Source organism: Vicia villosa, linkage group LG1, assembly GCF_029867415.1.
Source record: "Vicia villosa cultivar HV-30 ecotype Madison, WI linkage group LG1, Vvil1.0, whole genome shotgun sequence".
Lineage (NCBI taxonomy): Eukaryota > Viridiplantae > Streptophyta > Magnoliopsida > Fabales > Fabaceae > Vicia > Vicia villosa.
Window position 1 is genome coordinate 34,814,639 of NC_081180.1, and position 22,776 is coordinate 34,837,414.

At 34.5% G+C, this 22,776-nt stretch overlaps 1 protein-coding gene and 1 long non-coding RNA gene across 4 annotated transcripts; one reads left to right on the plus strand and one right to left on the minus strand.

Annotated features, from left to right (window-relative positions):
• Positions 1–10,315: 10,315 nt before the first annotated feature.
• Positions 10,316–12,573, plus strand: LOC131633903 (uncharacterized). 2 transcript variants are annotated; one of them, XR_009293439.1, is made up of 3 exons: positions 10,316–11,193; positions 11,674–11,735; positions 12,222–12,573. It is a non-coding gene; the product is annotated as an uncharacterized LOC131633903 (long non-coding RNA). The 2 variants fall into 2 exon arrangements; XR_009293438.1 differs by lacking the exon at positions 11,674–11,735.
• On the minus strand, positions 11,617–13,657 carry LOC131633892 (uncharacterized). Of its 2 annotated transcripts, XM_058904568.1 has the most exons (4): positions 13,193–13,657; positions 12,669–13,010; positions 11,904–11,974; positions 11,623–11,787 (listed from the first exon to the last, which is right to left on the minus strand). In XM_058904568.1, exons 2-3 carry the CDS (start codon positions 13,004–13,006, stop codon positions 11,905–11,907), a joined length of 408 nt encoding a protein of 135 aa, XP_058760551.1. In that variant the 5' UTR covers positions 13,007–13,010; positions 13,193–13,657; the 3' UTR covers positions 11,623–11,787; position 11,904. The 2 variants fall into 2 exon arrangements, with proteins under 2 accessions (XP_058760554.1, XP_058760551.1); XM_058904571.1 differs by lacking the exon at positions 13,193–13,657 and having other exon boundaries at positions 11,617–11,787; positions 12,669–13,059.
• Between the last annotated feature and the right edge of the window lie 9,119 nt (positions 13,658–22,776).

A 22,776-nucleotide genomic window follows, 5' to 3' on the forward strand; every position in this document is an offset into this window, starting at 1 on the left:
ATGGTTTTTGATAGTTGTCCTGATGATTAATTAGCTGGAACACGAATTTTTGATGTCACAATGAATGTGGGTGATGCAATACAATTTGAGTGGTGATGATATAAGTTGAAAACTGTACGTGCAAGGTACATCCTTTATCGTTTTATTTATCAAGTACCTTTGATTCTGATGCTTTTAATTGTACAAATTAGTTGTCATTAATTTCTGTTGGTAAAATTAGTTCAATTGTGAATCACTTTAGCCCAGATATAGTTGTGCGGAGACTTTCCACTGTATATAAATAATTGTGCTGGATACCAGAAATGTGCGTTTTAACTCGTTTTTCTTATGATTAATCTTGCATTTTTATTAAATTGTGTAAAGCATGAAAGTGATCAAAGCATTTTGTTTCGTATTACGAGTATAACTTCTCTACCAAATATAACCTACCCGGTGAGTGTGTGAGTATTTGCTAACCACTTTGAGCCGCTCTGCCAAGATTCAATCGGTATCATTTCCTTGTTTATAATTGCCGAGTTTTGATCTGAATCTTGATGACTTTCTTTTAAACCTTAAAGAGTACCATGAAACGTGGTTAGCATTGATTCCTTTTCACCTTAGAATAGGGAGCATTCGTGATTATGTGGTGGTAATATTTAAGGTGGGGAGAATAAGTTTTTTTGGTTGTATTGGTGTGGAGAAAAGAATAAGTGATTGCTCAAGAGAGAAAAGAAAAAGAAAAAAAATAAAAAGAAAAAGAAAATAAAACGAAAAAGAAAAAGAAAAATATAGCTAGTTTCCCTTAAATTAAAAGGGTGAACTCTTGATCAATAAAAGGGCCTTGAGAAATGACACTTCCTTGTTAACCAAGTCAAGCTACAACCCTAAAGTCTTTGTGATTCTTGCTTTTACGCTTTTTATATATCTTTTGTTTAGATAAGTCATAATCAATTCTGGATGTTTGCGTCATTGTCTGGTGAGTGTTAGGATCCTCCATTTTTGTTCTCTCAGTAGAGAAGTGCGTAGGTGTGATTCATTCTTGAACTTCTTTTGAATGTGGAATTTCTGACATAGAATTTGTATATAGGATTAGCATTGTTATCATGGTACTTTGATTGAAAATGGTAAGGATAGATCTTTGTGTACTTTTGGAATTTGAACCATTAAATTGTTCTTGTTTCTGCTTGGTTGTTTCATTTGTGATATTTTGTGTTCCCGGTAATTTATCATTGTTTTGTTTGAGGACAAACAAGAGTTTAAGTTTGGGAGAGTTGTTAGGTGCCAAAATGTGTTAATATTTAGTTTAATTAGTGGCACCTTTCGACCGTTTTTATCGAGTATTCGTACAATACCCTGAAGTTTTAGATAATTATTTATAGTTTATAATTTTTAGCTTTCATTTTATGTTAATATGTGTTTTAGTTATGATTTTGTAGGTTTTAGCTCATTTTGGGAAGTTATTGAGCAAGTTTTGGCCTTGATTGAAGCCTGCTGGGCAGAGGTTTGCGTGCGTCGCGCGGTGATATGGGCGCGTCGCGCCCTGGGCAAGATATTTTGTGAAGCTTCCAGCAGAGAGTTGCGCGCGTCGCGCGTTTGGGCGGTTTAACTTTTGAGTGTATTGGCGCGAAGCGCGCTGGAGGGCGCGACGCGCCCTGGACAGAAAACAGAATTACTATATATAGTGCAAATCAGATATTTTACTTCTTCTTGATCATTTTAAGAGCTCAAGGAACCCTAACTACTGTAGCAAACTGAAGAATTGGAGAATCGAAGCTTTGATCGTCGATTAATCGTCGTAGATGCTTCTTGTTCTTCATCTTTACATTCTTGAGCAAGCTACCATTTTCATGGATAGCTAAATCTCTTTTGTATCAAGATAAGATGTAATCCTCCTATACTTTTGTATGTTTTTCTTGTGAATATAGTATGTATGAACAAGTGATGATCAATATAGATGGTTTAATTTGTTTATTAAAGCTTTTCTATGGTATAAGTGTTTGAGACATCAATGTTTGTACCTTGATCTAATTTCATCATCTATCAAACTATAAGTTGCAGACATGGATTTAGCGTTTGATGTTTACTTAGTATCGGTTTTAAAACGTTATTTGTATTGTTTAAACGGTGGAGAAATTGTCGGTTAAACAATACGATAAATCTAACTATATCGTTGCGGACACGGACGGTATAGACGTCGATACGTAATTATATTGATCGTTAACGAGTTCATATACATATATTTATAAGGAGACGAACAAAGTTAGGTCGATGAAATCAAATCCTGATACATTTTCTTTAACTTAGAACTTTCATTAATTTACTCCTTGCTACTACAAGTATTGAATGAACTTTTGCAAACTCAAAACCAAAGTAATATTAACTCAAGACAAAATAGGCTATAGAACGTCGGTGATATCGCAATAATCCCTGTGGATACGATATAAACGAAAAGTACTCGAGTATACTCTTTCAACACTCTCCTAGAACAATATCTTTTCTTAACAGTACAAGAGTTCCATGTTCTCACAGACTTGACAGTTAGAGTAGATAACGTCCATTATGTTTTTGAAAAGTACCAACCAGACACATTGATCAATTTCTGCTACAAGCTCAATCTTCAACAGTAAACTGACTCCTGGTTGAGGTGTCTCATGTCCAAGGAAAGACTTAGCTATTGTAATATGAACTAAGCCTTTTAAAGTGCAGATGCCTCCTCTTCCAAATCAGGAGTAGGTTCCAAACATGTGAACAATACACACTTGCTTAGCACCCAAGCATCTGTAGTATTCTACTTTTATTCAATAGAATTCTGCACAATCTGTTGGTCAGATGTTCCAACATCTAATAGGACAACAGTTTCCTTTTTATGGAATAATCCCAAAAGATCCTCTATCAAAGCCTAGAGATTGGCCTTTTTAGGATTGAAAGCAAAAATAAATTGCTCCCACCTTCGTTCTGATCTCTTTTTCAGTAACTCATATATGAGAGCCTTTATGAGTGGAGTTGATATCACCATCAAGTATTGTGGGCATCTCTTACAAGCTAGTTGAACATCTCTTCAAGTATCACTCCACCCTGGGATACACCACCTTCAAAAGAGGATAGAGGGTTGCAACCTCAACACACCATCAGAGGTTTTTAATTAAATATAAATGCACAACGAAACAAACCACAAGAAAAACTCCTTCTTACACACTCCTTCACTTCAAGGGACCATGTACACATACTTTGTTCAAACAGCTTTTTAGTAATCACCTTCTTTCTTGACCATGAACCAGAAAGTATCCCCCTTGAATCTCATCCAGAACCAGACAGGACGCCTAATCTAATACCAATTGAAATTCTGGTATAATAGAACCCGGATGTCGTATATGATGTCGAGACACCTGGTCTGACAAAAACATACATGGCAAGGAATAAACATTAAAACTGAAAAAGTAATAAAAGACACACATAATTGTTTACCCACTTCGGTATACAACAATACCTACTCTGGGGCTACCAAGCTAGAGATGAAGTCCACTATTTGCAATATCAATTTGCAGACCTACATCCAACACACCCGTTGACGATCTACGCACTTAATCACTACACAATGACCCTTCTACCTAGGTCCTCCCTAGATATGAGAAACCCCTCTCACTCCCCATCATCGCAATGATGTTGAGCAGTTTCCAGTCCCAGGAACTGTATCAACGACCTAATCATCAACATTCTAAGCACACAAACAAACCTAACTTGGAGTTACTTCAAAGCTTCCTCCAAAAACAATACACCTCTTACCTACAGGCTTCAAGGTGGACACTACAACTTCTCTTGCTTCACAGCTTCGAGAAGAATATACGGTGACCTTCCCACAACCCGGGAGGTTCACCTTTCCTAGCCCTAATGGTTACATCTTTGAATAGTTATTGCCTAGGTTACAAAGCTTCTATTTATAACCTTATTACCCAACTGGGTTTGGGCCTTCAAAATACAAATTAGGGTTAACCAAGTTAACCTAATTTTCACATAATCAGGGTGTTAACACATATGTTGTAGATGAGATCTTCTAATGTTATCCACTCAACACTAAATAGATAGTTTCCTAAAATGTAGCATGAGATAAATAAGGAAATATAAAAGAAAACATAACAGCCAGTGCTGTCAAATACTGATGTCACAATATCCAGCATGACATTGTTGCACCCCAAAATTTTCCCTCTTTATTGGAGCTATAAGTTAATAATGACGTTTATTTCGTCATTCTGAAATCGAAGAAAAATAATAAAAAGTTTTCATGGGTTTAAGAAGAAAGGCGTGAAAAATGGTTTAAATAGTGGAAATACGAGAAAATTCGCAAGTCATATTTGGAGGGTGATATGAGCTAAGTTCCCGCGTTGTCTGGACTGTTTTGACGATATCTACAACTTTCGTGTTCGGCTCGGAAGCCAATTCTTTGAGGAAGGTTGCCAGATTTGCAAATTACTTGGGATTTCATAGTGAAAAACAATGCTGAATGTAGGGTTTCGGACCTCAGAAAATTCATATCTCCTAATCCGCTCGTCGGATTCACTTGAAAATTTAACTGGAGCTCCGTACCATCATTACCAAGATTTCATATGTTCAGACCGAAGGCCAATTATGCACGGAAAATTCCCAGAATCTTAAGAATTGTCGCGTCGTTTCGGTAAAAAGTGTGTTTTCGAGTATGTCGCGCCGAGTTTGAAAATTCATAACTTCTTCGATTTTCATCGTATGAAGTCCATTCCGGCGGCATTTTCTCGGAAATTTCGTTAGCTTCATTTCTTCGTCACACATGCTTGTTCAGATTTTGAGCCGAAGATAGGGTTTCATCGAGTTCTTTGAGCGGTACTCACAAAATTCTGCATAGTCGGACCAGATGAATCAGCGTTTCTCGCCATTCAAATGCGCGTATTTTCTTCATCGCTTATCGGATTGAGATGATTCTCGCGGTGACGTGTCAAGAATTTGGTCATCTTCACAATGGTATTGGTTTCGTTTCGGAATGTAGAGCCGAACCGAGTTTCCTTAAAAACGAGCCAAAATGAGACGCACCGAGGGCAATTTGGACATTTCGCGTTGACAATATATAAACATTTTGCTCTTCACAAATAAAAGGGGGAAGCTCACAATTTCAATTCATCAATTTGTCACAAACACTTTCTCTCAATTCTCTCTCAATTTTCATAGATCAAAACCACAAATCACATAAAACTTTCATCAAGATTCATCAATCTTCATCAAGATCAAGAACATGGATTGAAGAATCAAGATCGAAGTTTGAATTTCTCTTCCTCTTCTCCTTGCATCTCGCGCGCCACTCTATCTCTCTCTCCCTCCGGATTTCGTTCGAGTTCGTGTCGCGTTCGTGTCGTGTTCGCGTTCGTATCGTGTTCGTGTTCGCACTTCGGTTAGATCTTCATTCGGTAAGCTTTCGGATCTCGAATTAAGTGCTTAATTGTTGATTATTATGTGAATTCGAATTCCGATCCGCCTCTTGTTCTCGATTGATTGATAATTGATGATGATTGATCGGTGAATTTGTTCATACTTTGTTCGAATTTGTCGTGTTCATGTGAATTGTGTTTGGATTTTATGTTGATTGCATATAATTGTTGCTCGTTGATGATGAATTGTGATATTCGTGTTCGAATCCGTGATTATTGGATGATTTTGTGTGCTTAATTGTTGATGTTCGTGTATGTTACTTGTGTCGCACTCAAAGTGTTTGCACAAATGCATGTGTAGTGCTTTTGCTTAATATTTGCCTTGCTTGACGCGTCGCACTTAGCATGTTTATTGATATGTGACTCACTTGATTCGCGGATTTACGTATAGCATGAATTGTCAGTGTTTGTTCGCTCTAATTTCAAGTTGGAACGGTTTTGGATTGAGTGCGAACGGCTCCGGAGCCTTAAAAATGCATAAAAACCTGTTTTGCTATGCCAGGAACCGGGTTGTCCCACGCGGGAACCGGTTCCCACTCAATCCAAAATTGCTGGTTCTCTGTGTTTTTGTACCAGGAACCGGGTTGTCCCTAGGTGGGAACCGGTTCCTGCGTTGTTTTCCCCCCTGTGTTTTTGCACTAGGAACCGGGTTGTCCCTAGGTGGGAACCGGTTCCCAGCTGTTTGAAATGTTGTTGGTTCTGTGTTTTAGTACTAGGAACCGGGTTGTCCCTAGGTGGGAACCGGTTCCCAGTTTTCTGTCTCTGGTTTTTAGTACTAGGAACCGGGTTGTCCCTAGGTGGGAACCGGTTCCCAGTTTTCTGAAATGTGGCTTCTCTGGTTTTTTATATGGGGAACCGGGTTGTCCTATGCAGGAACCGGTTCCTGTGTGTATTTTTGTGTTTTTCTTTTATAACTTCAATCTTACATAACTTTTTACTCGTAACTCCGATTTGCACGTTCTTTATATCGTCGGAAAGCTTATGAGATGTACTATCTTACTAGATTCTTAGTTTCCATTAATTTGTAGATCATTCATGTTTGATTTCTCTTTGATGTTTCATTGTCCATTTCATGTTTACCTTACTTGTCGATTTCCTTTCGTTTTATGGTAATAACACAATTCCGATTGCGATGTTTGTTATCTCTAACTTGTGTGCTAGTGTGCAAGGCTATTGGATAGACACCGATCGACACTTGTTACTTGTGTGTTCCGTTTCACTTGCGGAACACAATCCTATTCATTCGTATCGTGTTCTCATCCGGGAGACACGATCACTATTACTTTATATCTGCTTGTTTGGTTTGCTTGTTCCTCTTGCAGGTGTATTGTGATCATGCTTGATGCATACGTTGATCGTTGTGCGCTTTGTGGCTGATCGGTGTGCTGACTATTTGCTTTTGCTTTGCTAGCTCGCTTGCGGGATTCTACTTTCTTCGCTTTGCTTCGCTTTAGTTTACGGATCATCATCCGTTTGGTATTGATCCCGTTTCATTTTATTTCTCTCGCACTTTATCGCTTTACCGCATCATCCAATAACATGAGAAGTAGGACCTAGACATGCATCTGGCCAAGTCCTCGAAAGAGGCTCTGTTTTTGTTGGTGTGTTTATATTTGTGCTTTGCGGCAGGGAGTCACGGTGTAATAAGTCCTATATGGCACTCCGTTAAGTCCTCATGGAAGGCACGCGGGAAGGGTTAGCAATCAACCCCCGCCTAGTCTCATCGAGTTTGTTCAGTATGCGCACGATCTTGTTATCGAGTATGTCAGGAAAAGGGTTCATGTAGCCGGACCCCCGCCTTTCCTATAGCTCGCGTCGCTCGACGTTGATGCTCGGTGTACGCACGCACCGTTTTCCTTTACGATCCGTGACGGCTTGGTTGCTGAGAGGGGTCCGCCCTCTTGTCTATGGCCCGATCATTTTCGCGAGGTCTAATGCTTGGTTGACTTGGGTTGAGCTGCTCCCCTTGGCTATGGCGGGACCGCTTTTCTACCATTCGGTCAGTACCGTTGGTTTGTTTGCTTTACGAGCGGATGCTCGTTTGTGTGATATTATTGTTTGCTTCCCTTTCCCCTCGTAGGTTGTTAGTTTAGTTTAGACTTGTACCCTTTGTATGATAACATTAGGTAGCAAGCTTTCCCCCTTAGCCTAGGTTTTCCTCATGCATTCTTTAAAACACAAACCACACTCTTTGATTTTCTTTTCTTAAGAGCTTGTTATTTCCGCTCCATTCCCAAGCATAAGCCTCCAAAGGTCGAGCAGCGGAGTGTGAATGTAACTCGTTCACCTAAAAAACACAAAACAAACAAAAATTAGTTAGCCGAGCTACGGTACCTCTGATTTCGCAAAACGGATACGTAGGCAGCGGGGTAGGGCCCGTGCGAGCATAACACTTTCTTTTCCCTACATTCTGCATTTATTTTAGTCCAGATTAGCGTAGATTTGTTACACACCCATAGTTTTAGACACAGGCGTGGATACCATCGAGTACGATGGGCGCGAGGGGTGCTAACACCTTCCCCTCGCGTAACCGACTCCCTTACCCTTTGTCTCTGGTCATGAGACCGTTGTTTTGTTTTGTGGTTTGCTGGCATTCCCTTCCTTTTCAGGATAAATATGTTAGTGGCGACTCTGTTAATTTTCGCGGTAGCGACAAACATCCAACTAGATCATGTATTAGCTTAAACATTCAAATCCTGCAGAACACTACACAAAGCATGTCATGACATCAGTCAAGACATCAGAACACACAGGGATATTTTACCACAAAATGAAGCCAATCATTAACATCTACAATCATTTTAACTTATTTAGGATGTTGCACTTTGATTATTTTGATGCTAGTTCTTATAAGTTGTAAGTATTTTATGCCATTCTAGGTATTATTTGGTTTTTGCAAATATGTTTATGATGAATTTTATCATGCATTAAGAAATTTAATGTTTAAAAAAAATAACGGTAATATGTTAAACTATTTATTAAGAAACAATCTGACACACCATTAATAGTTATATAGGAAAAAATTGGGTAACCCACTCCCAACCTAATCCAACCCAAAAATTTGTTTTGCCCAAATCGACCTAATGATATCTAGGGTGATTATTTTACCTCACCCAAATTGATGGTCCATGTACGGATTGAGTTATGATTTTGGCGAAATTCAACCAAAATTGACCATGTACAGTACACCCCTAACTACGAAGACTCTTCCTCAGCTGACCTAGCACGAGTCATCGCTGCCTCTCTATCCGTGATCTTGGAAGTAATAGTTCCATCCTTTCCCTGGGTCCTCACTACAAAATGGAAATAATTAAAAAAATCAATTAACTACCGCCATTTTTAAAATTTCTGCTACTCTACGACTATTGCCGATATTTTTAAAAAATTTTGGTACATTTTTAAAAAAATGAACTCATTCAATTTCAAAATTTCTAGTATGTGTATATGAGTGGATATTCGGAATGTTGAAATTCACGTTAAAAACTCATGCAATAACATCGACATTTTAAAAATTCACGGTACATATATAACAGGTTTTATCAGAAATGTCAAAATTTTCGATAAAAACTCATTAAAATTTTAATTTTCTACTGTGAATTTCGCAATTGGCGATAAAAAATATGAAATCTAAAAAAAAATACATGCTTTTTTATGATATTGTGGGTGTGAATTACAAAATTTTCAGCATCGCAAAACAAATTTGTTACATGGGGGATTTTTTAAGTGATTTGGAAAATAGTTTTAAATTTGTGAAATAGTACTTTCACTCAATGTGCGAGGTGCTACGTATAAGGTGAGGATGACATAATAAATTCTCCTATGCAGCGAATTGGTTGGATCTGATTTAGAGATTGTCTTTACAGACTCCTCTATAGGGAGAACCTCCAGGAAAAATCCAAAAATACCTCTGCTTCGGAGGTGCATATCCGAAGTTATTTTTTTTCAAAATTGCATATCCGAAAAAATTTCCTAAAAAATTGTTAGAGATTTTTTCGGATATGCATATCCGAATTAATCAAAATTCTAAAAAATTAAAAATTTTAAAATATTGATTAATTAAGATCTCATAAAATTGATATAATTTATAAGTTATGGATAATAATAATAAAATTGATATAATATATAAAAAATAAATATATTAATAATATTTAATAAAAATTTAAAATAAAAGAGATTAAGTAAGAATAAAAAATTTATTTACTACTTTATTCTTATTTTAATATATATTTTGAATTACATTAGTTTTTCCAATAATTTTTTTATGTATCATAAAAAAAATAGTAAATACATAAAAAAAATAGTAAATAAAGTATTAATTTAAATATTTATTAGGTTAATATTATTATTATATCTTGATTATAATGATATATTTTAATTAGAGTTAAATATGTTTTTTGTCTCTATGAATATCTCAATTTTGATTTTTAGTTCCTATAAAAAAAAGTTGACTTTTAATCTCTATAAAATTATTTTTGCACTCAGTTTTAGTCCTTATAAAGGACCAGGAGTGACTAAAGTTGAGTGCAAAAGTAATTTTATAAGACTAAAAGTCGACATTTTTTTATAGGGACTAAAACCGATTTTTTGGTAATTTTATAGGAACTACAAACATATTTAATCCTTTTATTTAATACAATTAATTATATTATTAATTGTATTGATTCACCTTGATTTTAATTTTTTTATAATTATTAAATTTTTTCGGGGATATGCATATCCGAAACATTCTAAGAGCAAAAATTGGAATATTTCGGATATGAATCTTCGAAGACACCCCTCATTAAAAAAAATGATTTTGAAAATGCATTTCCAAAATAAGGAATTTTCGCCGCGGATGTTCAAAAAGGTTGGGAAGTCCATAAGGAAATTCTCTCTGATTTCACTAAAGTCACCGGCCCAATCCACTTCATTTTGAAGAGGCCCGTCGACTCAGCGCTTTTACTTTTGCCAGAAATCGTCGGAGTCGCACTCAACTCATCTCGCCGGTAAGCTCAGCCGGACTCGGTCATCAGCCGCCAGAAACTGCAACCAAAGTCCTCACAGGTTTTGTTTCCCTACTCGTCTCCTTTATTGGACGCAAGAATTAGAAGCATTGATATATTACAGTCAGAGTCACTGCCGTGTGACCAAATGGATCATGGATATTCCTGTTGTTCAATCACTCTCTTGCAAAAGCAAGGTATAACTATCTATAATTTATCCACAATGTATTTCACCCTTCTTTAAGATGTTACATTTTGTATTTTAAGTATAAAAACTAGTCAAAGTAATATCAAATTGCAAATTTTACAATGTCTCTTGAAACTGAATGTTGTATTTCTTATTTTTCATTTCACCATTTTGCATAACCTAATTAGCTAGTTATTGTTTATTAATCTTGAGACCAAGGTTTTAAATGACTGTCGTTGCGTAGAGGTTTTCGCCATTTCGGGGTTGCTGCCGTGTGAATTAACCGCAATTTCTTCCTCATCACAATCGGTGAATAACAGTATTTATATCGGCACCTTTTGATACCTTTGTGTCACAGCCGTTTTCGTGGTAATGGATTTTTTTTTTTAACTTTGCTTGAGATATAGTTAAATGATTTCATTTATTTCCTTAATCCAGTTCATCTAGTTCCTAGAAGAGGACACCTTGAAAGGAAAAACTATGCATGTGATAGCTGGTCCAGTCCAGCTCTTTGGATCCCTTCAATATGCTGAGGGAACTATTTCACTGAAAGTGGGGTCTTCTCTTAACACTCTCAAAGCATATAAATAAAAAGGTAGCTTAATCAAAGTCCAGAATATTTTGAAAGCTAAGTAGTACTAATAGCTTAGTAAGGCACCTTCGGAAGGAACATATATATGCTTTTTGACTTAACACCGACATTAAAAAGTCGTTGTTAAGTCAATGAAGCTATCTTGCATGATTTGAAATTTAGCATTAAGACGGCATCGATGCACCACGACAAGTTAATTCGTGAAAACAATTTATTTGGTTTATTTTGAATTTACATGTAGCATCTCTGCTGTTATATACTAGAATGCATTAGGTTCTAACATAAATAACTATTTTCTGTGCTCAGATTATATGCTTAATAGTTAGCTTGGATTTTGAGATAAACTTCCTACTTAGTTACTCTGATTCTTTGAATATGGAAAATATACGTGGATTTCATAACCTTCTTGTTAGTACATTTAGCAAGATACAATAACAGCTGGATATCTTTCCTATTGACAAAATATTGCTATGATTCTAACAGAGGTCATTCATCCATGATTATCTAGATAGGATGTCGTTTGGAGGATAAAGATGTTGAGGGATGTAAGTGATACTGCAAGTCTTCTGAAATTCTTTTACTTTCAGTCAGCCCCACCTGAAACAAACAACAGTAGTAAATACGATTGAACTGAGGATAGTCATTATTTTCTAAGGAACATCTTGACAGTATTAAGAAAATGATGAAATGTTAGAAGACTAAACTTTTCTTACCTTAATCCCTTGGCATTTTGCATTTATAGCATTCTGTCCTGCTAGCATAATTATGCATTCCACAGCCAGTTCTGTTAAATTATAAATAAAAGTAAATAAAATAGATACTCAAATTAGGAATGATTTGGATACAGGTTCTTATATCATATTTCTTTTCACGATTAATAAAATTAACTGAACTTGTTTATATTGACCACTGTCTATATTATTATTATTTGTTTTATTTTGGAAAAAAATACATCTTTATTGTAATTATTAATATGATCTTTATTCTCAATTTTAACCATTATGTTGCTTTGTTATGCAAAAATACTGCAGCCTTTGTTCTAATCATCACTATATGTTACTACTGTGCAAGAGCTAATTACTCTTTCATTCTCTGGGAGGAATAAAAAGGAGATTGTACTTTCAATGCATGAAAATGCGGCTTCTGTGAGTATATCAATTACATATTTACTAAATTACACTATTCACCTTTTATGATAATGGACATCTAGGTAATATATGATTGATGGTCTTTCAAGTTGTAACTGATTGCAAAGTCTTAATTGAACAATCGCTATTGTGAAAAAAACGATTTTGGAGGGTAGAGATAGTGATAACTGATAAAGTACATGCACATGCATAACAAACCATGAAGTTTAAATTTAAGTTATTGTTGTTTCATTCATTAGTTTAACTCCTTTTTTTTAATTCACAAATGTCCTTTTTAAGAATAGATGTTATTTCAGCCCTCAAAACTATATGAAGATAATATGAACTAACCTTGGGCAAATCCAGTCTCCACTTTTCCATCCCGGCGGAGAACTGCAATCAGATCCATATCCTCCAGAACCAGTCATTTTACCTCCATATCCAGAAGAATACTCATCTTTAAATGAACCACATCTATAGCAGTTGGATCTGCTTGCGTAGTTGTGAGCTCCGCAGTTCATAGCGGTGCAAAACCAGTCCCCTGCCAACGTTTCAGTCCTGCTATATCTATAGGTTGTTGGATCAGGGCCTCCATACTTAGGGTACCCACAACTTTGGCATGCTTCCCTCTTCTTGAAATTTATGTGCTCGCAAGCACCACACATCCAATCTCCACCGGACCAGCTCATTTTCCTGTTCGATTTAGATACACAGGAAGTGATAAGTCTTAAGAAATTTAGGTTTCATTAGTTTCCTAGTTTCAAAGATGAATGAACAATGAGATACTCGTATTTATCAAGAAAGTTACATATAATATCCATGCAGATGAAAAATACTTCAGATGCAAATGACAAACATAGAAACACAAAGTTTACCTTTCAAGAAAGATTACAAATAAGAGAAGAGTCACACACTAACAGTTTGATACTGCTATAGTAGTTTAAGAATGGCTTGTAAACTAAGATGGTGAGTTTGATGCTTGTGTTGTGAGGTTTTATATAGTGGTGGAAAGATCTATTGTGGGGGGACATTAATGTCTATTTTCTTTCTCCGGTAATCTTCCAATGGCTTTCACTTCAGATTCTAAAACTAAAATTTGCTTGAAAGATGTGGATAATAATTTGTCACTAGTGTTTCTGTTGTTGTTAATAGAAATGGTGGGAAAGTTGGGTAAATAGTGCATGTTTATACCATTTGATCTATCTAGTCTCTTTTGTCCATCTTTAAGTGATTCCTATGCATTATTGAGAGGAACATATCCATGGGGAAGTAAGGCTATATGAGGGGTAGTTGTTATGTGGTAGACTGCAAATGTCTAATAGAATCCACCCTTCAACCCCACCTCACCTATGGTTTAAGAACAACACAAGCTCAATAGATATGATTTATCACATCTTTTGTATTAGGCTTATATAATACAGTAGTTGATAGTGTCTTTGTATTAACTTAGTAAAATAATTTATATAGAATTGATTCTACATCCATTTCAAAGTTCTTTTTTTAACTTTGTTTCAATTGCTTTACAGCAATAATTGAAATGCCATTCGAAGATTCAGGTATCCAATATTACTTTGTTTTTCTTATCTACCGACGAGTTTACTAAATGAATGACTGTAACATTTGGATTGAATTAATTAATAATCCCATTTTTCTGCTGATGCTGATGTGAGATGACTTACCTACACATACATACTGAATGTCTCTACCATTTATATATTTATTTATTAACTATTTAAGTTTTCATTGCTGCCATGTCATTTCTGCATATGCAACCTTAGTAAACTTGACACCAAAATGATGGTGGAAATTTTAAGAATAAAAGCGAAATTGGGAAGAAAAAGTATATTTAACTTTTTTTTTATTAATAACATCAACAACTTTTTATATATGTTTTTCTAAAGCATTTAACATGCCACCTCCAAGAGGTATGTTTTTAACATTATACCCTTGTCTAAAGTCACTAATTTTAAAAAAATATGCGTTTCTAATAGAAATTTCAAAAAAATGCCGGATTTTTAGAAATTCTCACGAGTTTTTACCAGATTTTTTGAAATTTCCGGAATAAATTTCGCAAAAAAAAAAATTGTATTATCGGAAATTTCAAATTTCTAATAGTACAGATTTCTTTTCTTTTTGCAAAAAAAATATCGGAAATTTTAGGGAGTGCCTAGAAATTTCATGCTTCACCCCACTAACTTATTCAAGATAATTTTAGAATAAACAAATGTGATGGGTTGAGTGTATAATAAAAGGGGTGGCATGTTAAATATACTATTTCTAGACGTCACATAAAGTAGAGTCCAATGTCATACTATTGAATTAACACTTCATGTGCAAAAACTAATATATATATATATATATATATATATATATATATATATATATATATATATATATATATATATATATATATATATATATATATATATATATATATATATATATAGAGCATATCAAGTGAGAGCATTTTAAAATGAGAGATGAGAGAAATAAATATCAACTATTGGATTCATCAAGAGAGAGAAGGTTAATGCATTAATGTGGCTATTAATTTATCTCTCTTGATAAATCCAATGGTTGATATTTATTCCTCTCATCTCTCATTATATCTCTTGATAAATCCAATGGTTGATATTTATTCCTCTCATCTCTCATTATAAAATGCTCTGTGAGAATGAATCTGAACCATTGGATTTTAAAATAAATGGTATATATATATATATATATATATATATATATATATATATATATATATATATGTCATATCATATGAGAATGTCATATTTATGTGAGAATGAATCTGAACCATTGAATTTTAAAATAAATGGTAGAGATTATGAGTGAATCTTTTTTTTCTCTCTCCTACATTTTGAAATAAATGATGTAGGAGAGAGAAAAAAAGATTCACTCATAATCTCTACCATTTATTTTAAAATTCAATGGTTCAGATTCATTCTTACATTCTTATATAAATATGGCATTTTCATATGATATGCCATATATATATATATATATATATATATATATATATATATATATATGAGGAGGGATATATTTACTCCAGGAGTAAGTTATTATAACTTACTCCACATCTTGACCATTAATTCTTTTCAATCCAATGGTTAAAAATAATAAGTAATTAAATGTGAAGAGAGAAAACTATTACTTATTATTTTTAACCATTGGATTGAAAAGAATTAATGGTAAAGATGTGGAGTAAGTTATAATAACTTACCCCTGGAGTAAATATATCCCTCCTCTATATATATATATATATATATATATATATATATATATATATATATATATATATATATATATATATATATATATATATATATTTGACATAAATAATTTAAATAAATTAATAATTAAATAAATTTATAAAATAGTTTAATAATTGTGAATTTTTATTGTAGAAAACAAGTGATAAGAATTATTTATGACAGTTGTCAAAAGAAAGGAATACATAAAATAAAAAGCATGCGGCGGAGCGATGGTGGGTAGAATAGAATGGAAAGTTGAAGGCAGTAATGTAGGTTTCAAAAAAGTGATACAGTGGAATCTAAACTTTAATTTTTATGCATTTTGCAAGTGGTAGAAACCGGATCTAGCGACACAAACATTAACTTTAGACTTCTTAACCTACTCCATCTCTGTGCTCTATTTCCCATCTTTTATTCTTCATAAATATCTCATCAAACGGCTTCAAAAATACTGATAAACAACTATTTCATTGAAACACTTAATTACGAGTAGAGATCCACTCCATTTTCTAAAAAGAAATGGAGGGTCTATTATTTTCGTGCATAAAATTAAATAAATAATAAATATATGTCACATGTTTTAAAAATACGTGTAATGATTAGTTGGACATGCTAGAAGTGTAATGTAAATTTAGAAAATAGAAAATATAAAAAAAATTGATAACATAATAATTTACCATCAATTATTTCCACAAGTTAAATATTCAATATGCAATGTAATGCAGCAAAGCTTACCAGCGAAGGGATACATCAAATTTCTAGACTTCAGAGACACTCCTTTATTTTGTGTTATCCTCTATCTCAAGAAATATTTGTATTACATAACACTCTTGGAGTTTGCTCTATTCGTGATCTTATATTATAGGCAAAAAAAAACATCCAAGACAATGGTCAATTAACTTTGTCTTATGCAAACCTTGCATAATGCCTTGATTGTGTTTCTGCATTTGTGCTTTTTTCATCCTCATGGTTTGTTTCTTGCCTTATTATTTACTACTTTTGACTTTTTTTCTTACCTACTTGATTTTGATTTTGATTATTTAATATGTAGATGAAGTGATTATCACCGCTGAAACTCACATAAACAACTACTAGCTTCCTTATTTGAAATCGAATCGGGTGTCTAACCTAACAATATCGTCTTTTGTGTGTTTTACAAGCAGCTGGTTTTGATTTTATTCTCAACAACTTCATTACTTCCCATGTTCATGCTTTTTACTTGCTTTGTTTTGTATCATATTGTATGCATCATGCCTCAATAATCCATGTCCTTATTCACCTCATTGTTGTTTTTTTATAGTATATATTTTCCTTTACAGAATTTTATTTTGTTTTTTTCTTTAATTTTAATTATAAAAATAGAACCTACTGTTGACAAGATTCTTCTGGCCATGGCTTAGATGGGTCGAACTCAAATTCGTAATTTCATTGATGATAAGGAAGGAATCATAATTTAAATCAAACAAAAAAAGGAATTGCAATCCTAGTCACTAAGTTTTCACCAGACAATATGAATATTCCACATATAGTTAAATCCAATTGATATGAAATAAAACCCTGTAGTGACAGTTCTTAATGTCACTCTTTTTATTCTCCACGTGTGAAACTTTTTATCAAAAAAATAAAATGGAAGGCTATTCTATAACAGTACTTTGGATTGGAGAATCCATATCCTAATGATACTGCCTCCAAAATATAGCCGTTCCTTTTACATTTTCAAAACAACCATACGTCCACTACAAACATAGAATCCAAAGTGTTGCTTTGCACCAGTTCAGACCTTAAATTTTATTTTTGCTTAGGATGATGATAAGGCATGTATTGCCAGTATCAGATAAAAGTGACTTTAAGAAGTAATTAGTATCTTTGCATTTTTTTTATGAGTATTTTCTGTGCTTTGATAGTGTGATTAGTTTTTACTAAATATAGATATAACTTGTATCATAAGATAACATGTTAACAAATCATAAATAGAAAGTTTATAGTAAAAAGACAATGAAAAAATTAATTATTAACTTTTATTAAAATTAATGAACAATTTCTGATTTTTTTTAATGTATTTTTACATTTAAAAATTAATTTATACTCTTAGAGCATATGTTAACGTTATCCAACTAATTTATATAATACACATTAAACTCTAAAAAGAATTGGCTACTAGGCAATTGAGAATTTTGTGTGGAAGACAACACATAGCTGTAATTCAACCCGTACAAGATTGTGTGCAGCAGACTCCATATTGTTGATCATTGTCTATGATGCAATAATGCGCCAGAGACTATATTTAGCAGTGTTTTAAAAATCGAACCGGTCATTAAATCGGTGAGGATATTAAGTCACTTGTTCATTGGTTGAATCATTGGATCACTGGTCGATCTGCATGACTAAATCGGATTAAATCGGATAACTCGGTTGAATAAACCGGTCTCTATTGCAAAATTAAATCGGTCAAACCGGATGACCTAGTCTCTAAAAAATATCACAGCACCTACAAAACTTTTCAAATTTAAAATATCATAATTTCACATGTTTATTTTTTACATTCAAATTTTAAATAGAATCATCACTCACAACAAAATAATACAAAATATAAATTTAAATAAATTTTAAACCAAGTCTAATTGCAAACAAGGGAAACGCTGTTGTAAATAAAGTTTGAATAATGTCTAATTATATTTTAATTATATTTTTTATAAAAAAAATCACGAAAACGACGTCGTTTTGTGCGGAAAAAAGTATACATTTGAACCACCGATTTTCTAAACTGTCAATTCACTGGTTTTTTCCGATTTTGACCGGCTCTCTTTGGTTCAACAGCATATCTGATCCAACAATTAGACCAGATCGGTGACCTCTTCGATTCCCGGTCTAACCGACCAATTCGGTCCGATTTTTAAAACATGATATTTAGTACTATATGTTAGATCTATATTAACATATATTGTAGAGAAAGTATAATTAAATTTTGTGCATAGTTCATTCACTTGTATTATCTTCACTAATGAATTATTGATGATTATTTATACAATCTTATAAATAATAATAAAGCCCAATCATCTAACCAACTTAGTTAATTATAACAAATAATTTAACTAACATCTTTTAAATTTTACTTACACTCCAACACTCTCTTTTAATTCAAACTCTATACTTATTTATTACATTGAACATGCTTCACATCTCTTTGAACTTTTCAATCTTGAATGGCTTTGTCAAAATATTTGATGGTTGATCTTTTGTTTTGCAGTGAGTTAAAGTAATTTTGCCGTTGTTTACATGATCTATAAGAAAGTGAAATTTAGTTTCAATGCACTTGTTCCTTGTATAAGTTATGAGATTCTTTGTAAGGTTAACTGTTGATTTGTTGCCTACCATTAATTTCATTTCTTCCTCTTTGCTTATTTCCTTCTCAATCAAAACCGATTACAGTCACACTCCTTTACAAGTTGAATTGCAACCTGAGATATACTTAATCTCATAAGAATATAATGTCATATTTGGTATATGTTAGATCTATATTAACATATATAGTTGAGAAAGTATAATTAATTTTATGCATACTTCATTCACTTGTATTATTTTCACTAATGAATTATAATATCCCTTAAATTCTCTAAGACACTTAAGTAAGACTCCCCCATGTGTTGGATTTTTCAAATACTCCACTATTGACTTTTTTTCAATCTTCGTCTGTTAAGCTGTCTATGACAAGAATTTCAAAATTCTCTTCGTCGGCGTACCCTAGCTCTGTAGTTTCAAAATCTGACGGGGATAGTCTGGTTGAAACAACCCTTCCTCTAACTTTGATTGCATATTGTAACTTCTCTTTTGAATTTTTTTACCTAGAAGCAATCTGGGCCAAATCATTGGCCTCTTGGTTTTTGAGTCGAGGTACATGTCGAATGCTCACCGTTTCAAGCCTTTATAAGAGTCTGTTAGCTATCACAAAGTACATAATAAGATTTTCTTTGACACATTTATATTCTTTTGTAATTTTTTTTATAATAACTCCAAGTCACCAATTATTTCGACTCGAGTTGCCCACCCAATTCCAACAAGATTTCAAGTCCGGCTATCAAAGCTTCATATTTGGCCTCGTTGTTTGAACAAATGCATTTGACCTTATACTTGAATTTTTTTGGGATTTTATTAGGAGAATAATCAGGACTCCCACGGCTGTTCCATTTTTATGACTAGAGCCTTCGAAGTATAACTTCCAAGGCTCAAGTTCGAGATAGTCTAGAGGACTTTCGATTACAGAGTGGTCAACTATGAAGTCTGCCACTATCTGTCCTTTCACATCCTTTAAGGCGTGTATGTTAATGAATATTAAGTTAATGCAAGTGCCCATTTGTCAATTCGACTATGCAACATATGTTTAGATAACATATGCTTAATAACGTCGAAATGAGAAGAAACATAAACATCAACTTGCTTTATATAGTGCTTTAACGTTGTACATGAAAAGTATAGACATAGACATAATTTTTCAACTGTGCTATATATAGTTTCTGCATCATTTAAAACTCGACTAAGGTAGTAAATCGCTCTTTCAAAACCATTTTCATCCTCTTGAGCCAACATGCCCTCTAAGGTTACATCAAATGCAGATATGTACAACTTCATGCTCCTATTTCTACAAGGAGGAGAAAGGATTGGAGGATGAACAAGATAATGCTTGATCTTGTCGAAAGCCTCTTGCTGAGCTTGCCCCCATTCAAAACCTCCTTTCTGCCCCCACTTACGTTCGAAATAAACCTCCTTAAGAAGTTAATTTTGCCTAGTAGCGACTGAAGTTCCTTCTTTGTTGATGGAGCTTTCATTTCCATAATGGCCTTAATCTTATTTTGATTTATTTCAATCCCTCTCATGTGGACCACAAAACCTAAGAAATCCCCAGCCTGCACACAAAAAGCGAATTTAAGAGGATTCATTTTCAGACCATGCTCCTTCATTCTTTCGAATGATTGTCGAAGATTTTCAATATGACTTTTTCCTAAAACAAACTTAACAACAATATCATCAATGTAAATTTGCATAAACGTTTCGATAAAGTCATGAAAGATTGAGTTCATTTCCCTTTGGTAAGTTGCCCCAGCATACTTTAGGCCAAAAGGCATCACTACCCATTTTTAAGTGCCTAAGGCGCAAGGGCATCAAATTCATTTTTGGGACATCTTCGTTAGGAATGAAGATTTGGTTATAACCAGAGTATCCGTCGAGCATACTCAGGTACTCATGTTCTGCAGCAGAATCAACTAGCATCCCGCTACAAGCATTGGATACTCATCTTTTGGGGTTGCATAATTCAAATCTCTAAAATCTATACAAACCCTACGATTTCCATTTTTCTTTATAACTGGAACTATATTGGCAATCCATTCAACATACGTGGTCGTTCGAATGAAGTTGCATAGAAGAAGCCTTTCGACCTCCTCTTTAATCTTTGACAAAACTTCAGGTGCAAAACACCTTGGAGTCTGCTTGACTGACTTTCTTCCAGGCTTGATTGACAGCTTCAGTTCGATGGGATCTCTGCTTAAACCAGGCATTTCGTCGTAATCCCAAGCGAAATAATCCTTGAATTCTTTCAACAGTTGGATTACTTCGATCTTGAGTTGGGGGTTGATGTTGGAACTAATGTATGTTGGCCTTTTGATCGCCCCTTCGCCCAAGTTTATCTCTTTGAGAGAATCTTGCGCTACTATCTTGGTGTTGTTCACCAACGGATCCTTTTCGAAACCCAAAGGCTCGTCATCATAGATGGCGTCGAGCCTCTGGACTTGTACCTCATCTTGAACCTTATCAGGAGGTTCAGGATCAAAGTTCTTAACAGGACCTCCAAGGTATCTTTCATCATTTTTGGCTTCGACAGCCATAAACTTTACTTCGGCCTCCAAGGCCAATTTTAGCTTATTTTCAGCCATATAGGCCAAAATCTTTCTCAATGTCTGTGACTCAGACATCTTCACTGAATTCACTCTCCTAACCAATTGGTTGGATGTCTTTAGTTTCCCCGAAACCCAAGTCTTCAGTGCCTACAACCTGTCGATCCCATTGGAAACCCTGAGTGGGATGTAAGTAAAGGGAATGATATGCATTATCCACAGGTGAAAATGCAAAGTTGACAAGATTGCAAGGTGCAATGTTTGCCAAATTCCAATTGAAATGATCTCTTGACATGATTGACCTTCACCATAAAATAGCTTTGGCCAACTTCAATATTTTCCACAATTCCGTCATTGCGCCAAATGGTTATTCTTTGGTGCATTGAAGAAGGCACTGCTCATGTATCCACTCACGGCCCAGCAACAAGGTGTAATTGGCCTTCGATTCAACCATCATAAACATGGTTGGTCTTGTTATGGTGCCAATTGTTAGGTCAACCTGGATAACCCCCAAGGTTGTTCCCACTTTGCCCTCATAGTTCGACAAAACCAGGTTATGTGGTTTTGTGTCCCTGTCATACTTTCCCAACTTCTTCAAAATGGTGTGCGGCAATAAATTCACTATCGCTCCTCCATCAACTAGGATCTTGTTTATGGGCAAGTTCCCCACTTTTCTTCTTACCAAAAGAGGCTTTAAATGGCTTTTCATAGCCTCATCCGACCTTTCGAAAAAGGCATTTTCCTCCTCCACACATCTGTTATTCATGACATAATAACAAACTGACCTATGTCTGGCCTTCTCCGCGTCTATGCGTTCCTCTGGCTCTTCGACCTCTATAATCTAGTCGTATTTTCTCGGTAAAAAAGACACTACATTACATGTAATGTCGAGGGAAGGCTCTAAATCTGTGTTAAAGTTGTCAATCAACAAATTATCTTCATTTCCTGCATCTTCGCCCTTTTCTTTGAAATTTTCTCCTTCAAACAACCTTCTCACTCTTTCACTTTCTTTCTCCATGTTATTCCCATTATCAATTGGCACATTACTACTTGACTCTAAAACCGTCTTCTTTTTAGTAAAACAGACATTACATTACATGTAATGTCGAGGGAAGGCTCTGAATCTGTGTCGAAGTTATCAGTCAACAAATCATCTTTATTTCTTGCATCTTCGCCCTATTCTTCAAAATTTTCTCCTTCAAACGGCCTTCTCACTCTTTCACTTTCTTTCTCCATGTTATTCCCATTATCAATTGGCATATTACTACTTGATTCTGCAACCATCTTCTTTTTGGCTTCTCTTTC